The sequence below is a fragment of the Nicotiana sylvestris genome, chromosome 6, assembly GCF_000393655.2.
Source record: "Nicotiana sylvestris chromosome 6, ASM39365v2, whole genome shotgun sequence".
Taxonomy (NCBI): Eukaryota; Viridiplantae; Streptophyta; class Magnoliopsida; order Solanales; family Solanaceae; genus Nicotiana; species Nicotiana sylvestris.
In genome coordinates, this window is record NC_091062.1 from 129,128,488 (window position 1) to 129,135,469 (window position 6,982).

At 40.4% G+C, this 6,982-nt stretch overlaps 1 protein-coding gene and 1 non-coding gene across 2 annotated transcripts; one reads left to right on the plus strand and one right to left on the minus strand.

Annotated features, from left to right (window-relative positions):
- Positions 1–1,010: 1,010 nt before the first annotated feature.
- On the minus strand, positions 1,011–2,418 carry LOC138871274 (uncharacterized). The gene is made up of 2 exons (XM_070149150.1): positions 2,092–2,418; positions 1,011–1,775 (listed from the first exon to the last, which is right to left on the minus strand). Exons 1-2 carry the CDS (start codon positions 2,416–2,418, stop codon positions 1,011–1,013), a joined length of 1,092 nt encoding a protein of 363 aa, XP_070005251.1.
- A 166-nt stretch (positions 2,419–2,584) lies between these two features.
- On the plus strand, positions 2,585–2,691 carry LOC138872239 (small nucleolar RNA R71). The gene has a single exon (XR_011400707.1). It is a non-coding gene; the product is annotated as a small nucleolar RNA R71 (small nucleolar RNA).
- The last annotated feature ends 4,291 nt before the right edge of the window (positions 2,692–6,982 follow it).

Here is a 6,982-nt window from a genome sequence, read left to right on the forward strand (position 1 = left end):
TGATAGAGGCAATCTTCAAATGTCTTACCAAAAAGTGTGAAATCATCCATAAATATTTCAAGAAACTTTTCAGTCATATCTGAGAAAATTGCCGACATGCAATGCTGAAATGTAGCAGGAGCATTGCATAGTCCAAATGGCATTCTTCGGTAAGCATACGTACCTTGGGGGCATGTGAATGTGTTTTTCTCTTGATCTTCTAGAGCAATTGGTATCTGATTATACCCAGAATATGCGTCAAGAAAACAGTAAACCATGGTCTGCAACTCTTTCAAGCATTTGATCAATAAAGAGCAAAGGAAAATGATCTTTCCTTGTGGCATCATTAAGTCGTCTGTAATCAATACAGACTCTCCATCCTGTGACTGTTCTAGTAGGTATGAATTCATTATTTTCATTTTTTATTATTGTCATACCTCCTTTCTTTGGTACTACCTGTACAGGACTTACCCATGGACTGTCAGATATTGGATAAATGATACCTGCTGCTAGAAGTTTCACCACTTCTTTTTTGACGACTTCCTGCATTGCTGGGTTTAGTCTCTTTTGGGGTTGGACTGTTGGCTTATAATCATTCTCCATAAGAATCTTATGCATACAAATAGCTGGACTGATTCTTTTGATATCAGCTATAGTCTACCCTAAGGCTATTTTGTGTTTTCTCAAAACTCCAATTAGTTTGCTTTCCTGTTCTATAGGCAAAGAAGATGAAATAATTACTAGAAATAATTCAGGTTCAAGAAACACATATTTTAAATGAGAAGGAAGTGCTTTGAGTTCAATTTTTAATTGAACTCCTTCTTGTGAGACTTTCTCATTCTCTAACTCTTTTTCCAGTATTTCAGTTTCTTCTCTAATTATGGGGTTATCATCACTTATCGTACCTGACCTAGCCAAACATCTCTCCAATGAATCAGTAATTAACTAATTATCTTTGTATTCGTCTACAAGGTCATCTAGTAAGTCTATTTGAAAACAAGATGATGATGACTCACCCCCAGGAAATTTCATCATTTGATGTCAAAAATCACTCTTTCCTCATCAACTCGCAATATTAATTGTCCTTGATGAACATCAATAATTGCTATCCCTGTTGCGAGAAATGGTCTACCTAAAATTAATGGTACCTCAGTATTTTCTTCCATTTCAAGCACTATAAAATCTACTGGAAATACAAATTTGTCAACTCTGACAAAGATATTTTCAATAATTCCTTTTGGTCTCTTAGTACTTTGATCGGCTAATTGAAGAGACATACCAGTATCTTTCATTTCACCAAGTTCTAATTTCCTGAAAGTTGAAAAAGGCATTAGATTTATTGAAGCACCTGAATCACATAACGCCTTTTCAAAGTGAGTACCTCCCATGGTACAAGAAATTGTAAAACTTCCCGGATCACCAAGTTTCTGTGGAAGCTTATTTTGAAGTATAGCACTACATTTTTCTGTAAGCTTAACCACTGAAACTTCTTCCAATTTTCTTTTACTTGACAGAATTTCTTTAAGAAATTTAGCATAGGAAGACATTTGTGTCAAAGCATCTATGAAAGGTATGTTAATGTAAAGTTGCTTCAAAATATCTAGAAACTTTGAAAACTGTTTGTCAAGCTTTTCTCTTTTCATCTTTTGGGGAAAATGGAGAGGTACAGAGTGAGGATTTGTTATCAATTCATTTTCTTGTACATTTTTTCCTTTATTCTTTTGTTCTTTTGGAAACTTAGATTCTGTTTTATTCTCACCTTCATTTACCTTTTCACTTCTTGTGTCTTTTCTTCTCTATCTGCATATGGATCATTAAGAGATTTACCTGATCGTAGAGAGATGGCTTTGAGGTGTTCCTTTGGGTTTTTTCTCAGTGTTGCTTGGTAGAGCACCTTGAATTTGTCCAGACATGAGGGTTGCTAATTGGCTTACATGAATTTCCAAATTCTTGATAGTGGAATATTGACTTTCAACCTTCTCGTCAGTAGCTTTAATGAATTTGTACATCAGGTCTTCAAGGCTTTGTTGATGAGCTCTTTGAGGCTGCTGCTGATATTGTTGAAAATTATGATGCCTCTATTTTGATTTGAAAACCAGGTGGTCCTTGTACCTGCTGCTTTTGATTAAAAAATCTTTGAGGATTTTCAACACCATTAGGATTACTCCACTGAAATCCTGGATGTTTTTGTGCCATGGGACTACCGAATGAGTAATTATTTCTATCACCAATCATATTTACTTGTTCCTCATTTTTTGTTGAAGCTTGACATTCATCATTTGGATGATTACCTTGACAAACATCACAATTCTCAAGTTGGGATGATGTGTGAGCACCTACCTGAAAAGCCTCAACTTTTTGTGTTAAGGTCGCAATTTGTTGTGTCAATGAATTCAAAGCTTCAACTTGATTTACTCCTGTTGTTTTCTTGATAATCATTTTATCTGAGGGCCATTGAACAGCATTTTCTGAAATCTTATTAAGCAATTACATTGCTTCTACAGTAGTTTTTCCCATTATTAATCATCCTGATGCTGCATCAATTACATTTCTAGCAGAGGGTTTAAGACCGTGATAGAAAATATATAAAATATCAGGGTCTTGGATACCATAATGTGGGCATTTTTTTAACATTGCTTCTAATCTTTCCCATGCCTGGTATACAGATTCAGAATTTGTCTGCATAAAATTATTGATTTCTTGCTTCATTTTAAATGTTTTTGCAGGTGAAAAATATTTATTAAGAAATTTTTGGGTCATTTGGTCCCATGTTGTAATGGAACCTCTTGGTAGACTTCGCAACCATGTTTTGGCTTCACCTTTTAATGAAAAAGGAAAAGGCCGCAACCTAATAGCATCTGTTGTGACTCCATTATACCTGCAAGTTTCAACTAATTCAAGAAAATCAATTAAATGGGTGTGAGGATCTTCACCCGCATCACCAGTAAACTGACATGACTGTTGAATGGTTTGAATCAAGCAGGTGCGGATTTTAAAGTTGTTTGTTGCAATTGGCGGTCTCCTCACACTTGATTCTCCTTCAAAATGATCTGGCCTTGCATAATCACGGAGTATTCTATCATGTCGTGGTGCCACCTCATCAAACTATTCCTTTACTTGATGTGGTGGAAGTTGGTTATTGAGTTCTTCATTCTCCATTTCCTCTGATGTGAAAATTTGAGATCGTGAGGTTTGTTCTTTTCGCAACAACCGCAAGGATTTTTCAGTTTCAGGATCGTATTTGACTAGTTCTCTAGAAGAGGAACGGGTCATACACTCTCTAAAATTTCTGCAAAAAAGTTAAAATAATTAAATAAAAATGTCACGACCCAATCCCCGAACCCGGTCGTGATGGCGCCTCTCGTGAAGACAAGGCCAACTAGACCAAAACGGAACACCTCTTTTAAACAGTTAATCATCATAAATAGTAATAACATATAATATAATACTCATAAATTGCGGAATTTTAACGTTAACAACAGCAGGAACCATCCCGACACAGCCCAAACCGGGGTGTCACAAGTCATGAGCTACTACAGAATCTGCTATAGGTCTACAAAGTACGAAATCCGATACAACAGTCTGAAGAAAACATAAATGATAGAGGATAAGAGAGACAAGGGGCTGCGGACGTCAACAGTTACCTCGTAACTCCAAATCACTGCCTAGCCTGAACGGAATCAGCGCTCAGGTGCGGACTCTGCTATACCTGAATCTGCACACACGGTGCATGGAGTAATGTGAGTACTCCGACTCAGTGAGTAATAATTATAAATAACGGCTGAAAGTATGAAAACACGTAAAGGCACAAAGCAATTTCATATCAAGCAGTAAAAATCACTTAAAGCAGTAAATCAGTGAAGAAATCAAATGATATTCCTTTTGAAACAAGTAAAACCGGTAAATTAACGGGTAAATAACAAGTAGAAATCCGCCCCTCGGGCACAGTATCAATCGCTCAGCATAGTATCAACCCCTCGGGCTCAGTATCAATCGCTCAGAACAATATCAGCCCCTCGGACTCACTCTCAGAATAATATCAGCCCCTCAGGCTACCTCACAATCACTCATATCAGCCCCTCGGGCATAGCATCAATCACTCAGAACAATGGGTACTCGCGCTCACTATGGGTGTGCAGACTCCGGAGGGGCCCCGTACGGCCCAAACGCTATATCAAACCATCTCGTGGCATCATCACTCGGCACTCGACCTCACATCACTCAAGCCACCTCGTGGCATGTAAAGTATCTCAGGCCCTCGGCCTCATATCACTCGGCCTCACATCACTCAAGCCACCGCGTGGCATAAATAGTAACTCAGGCCCTCGGCCTCATATCACTCAACATATACTCACTTATGTCCCTCGGCCTCACTCAGTCCGGAAATCATCATAAGCCCCTAGGGCATTAGTAAAACAATAGTCCTCAGCCCAAAACATGATGTAGAAATATCATTTTAGTTTCAAAACTGAGTAAAAGTGGCTGAGTATGTAAAACAGTAAATATCAACAGGACTGAGTTCAAATAATAAGTCAAGTAGTGAGGAAACAGTGATAAAAATCCCCGAAGGGTTCAAATAGTTGGCATGAAGCCCAAATATGGCAATCAGCCCAAATCATGATGATAACCAATGAATTTCAGTCAAATATTCGATAAAATCATCAATCAGGATGGACCAAGTCACAATCCCCAGTAGTGAAAGACCCCACGCTCATCATCCAGCGCGTATCTTGCCTCAATATAGCACTACGATGTGCAAATCCAGAGTTTCAAACCCTCGGGACATCATTTACAACTATTACTCACCTCGAACTGGCTAATACTTTAGCTCGCGACGCCTTTGCCCCTCGAATTGGCCTCCATGCGCGTCGAATCTATCCAAAATCAAAACGAATACGTCACAATATGCTAAGGAAACAAAGCCCAAGCGAAAACATTTGAAAAATATCAAATATCTCGAAATTAGCAAAACTCGGGCCCATGTCTCGGAATCGGGTAAAATTTACATTTTCAGAATCCTCATACCCTCACAAATCTAACCATACCAAAATTATCCAATTCCAATACCATTTGGTCCTTCAAATCATCATTTTACATTTTTGAAAGGTTTCACAATTTTCTTCCCAAATTCCATCTCAAATCACGAATTAAATGATGAATTCAGTGATAGATTCATGTATTCTAGCCAAATCTGAGTTAAAATCACTTACCCCGATAAATTTCTTGAAAAACCTTCGAAAAATTGCCAAAATCCGAGCTCTCTAGGTTAAAATATTAAATAAAACCCAAGACCTCGTATTTATAGGTACCCCTCAGGTTTCAGCTACCGCGGGCCGCACCAAAACGACCGCGGTCCGCGCAAGCCAGTGCGGTCCGCGTAAACGCCTACCGCGGCCGCGCCCGCTTTTGTGCGGTCCGCGCGATGCCTACCGTGGCCGCGCCCGTTTTTGTGCGGTCCGCGCGACGCCTACCGTGGTCGCGCCTGCTTTTGTGCGGTCCACACAACACTTAACGCGGGCACACTTATTTTTGTGTGGACCGCGTGAGTGAGTTCCGGGGCCTACAACCCCTGTAGACCTGCTACAGCTATGATTTTTGCACTAAAACATCCCGGAACCTACCCGGAACTCCCAGAACTTCAAACCAATTGCATCAACACATCCCATGACATCGTTCAAACTTGATCAAAACTTCGAAACGCTCACAACAACATCAAATCACCAATTTAACATAGGAGTCAAGTCTAAGAACTCCAAGAACTCTTAAATTATGCTTTCGATCAAAAGGTCTATCAAATCTCCTCCGAATGGCCTGAATTTTGCACACACATCCCAAATGACACAATGAAGCTACTGCAACTCTCGGAATTCTATTCCGACCCCTATATCAAAATCTCGCCTATCAACCGGAATTTGTCGAAATATCAATTTCGCCAATTCAAGCCTAAATCTTCTATACAACTCCAAAATCCATTCCGATCACGCTCCTAGGTCACAAATCACCTCCCGAAGCTAACCGAACCATCGGAACTCACTTCTGAGCCTTCTAACATATAAGTCAACACCCAGTTGACTTTTCCAACTTAAGCCTTCTTAAAAGAGACTAAGTGTCTCATTTCTTACCAAATCCTCTCCGAACTCGAACTAATCAACTCGATCATATAAAACACGGATAACGAAGCGTAAAGAAGCTGAAATGGGGGAAACGGAGCGGTAACTCATGAGACGACTGGCCGGGTCGTCACATCCTACCCAACTTAAACAAACTTTCGACCTCGAATGAGTCAAGAAACATACTTGAAGCCTCAAACAGATGAGGATATCTGCTCCGTATCTCCCGCTCGGTCTTCCAGGTAGCCTCCTCCACGGGCCGACCTCTCCACTGCACTTTCACTAAAGTTATATCCTTTGACCTCAACTTCTGAACCTGGTGACCCAAAATAGCTACTGGCTCCACATCAAAGGTCAAATCATCATCCAACTGAACCGTTCTAAAGTCCAAAACATGAGACGGATCCCTAATATACTTCCGGAGCATAGAAACATGAAATACCGGATGCACACTCGATAGGCTAGGTGGCAAAGCAAGCTCATAATCCACCTCCCCAATCCTCCGAAGCACCTTAAAAGGCCCAATGAACCAAGGACTCAACTTGCCTTTCTTCCCAAACCTCATAACACCCTTCATGGGAGAAACCTTCAGCAAGACCTTCTCACCGACCATGTAGGACACATCTCGAACCTTCCAGTCTGCATAACTCTTCTGACGCGACTGCGCTGTACGAAGCCTCTCCTGAATCACCTTCACCTTCTCTAAGGCATCCTGAACCAAATCTATCCCCAATAGTCTAGCCTCGTCGGGCTCAAACCAACCAACCGGAGATCTACACCACCTCCCGTACAAAGCCTCATATGGAGCCATCTGAATACTCGACTGGTAGATGTTGTTGTAAGCAAACTCTGCAAGTGGTAAAAACTTATCCCATGATCCTCCAAAGTCAATA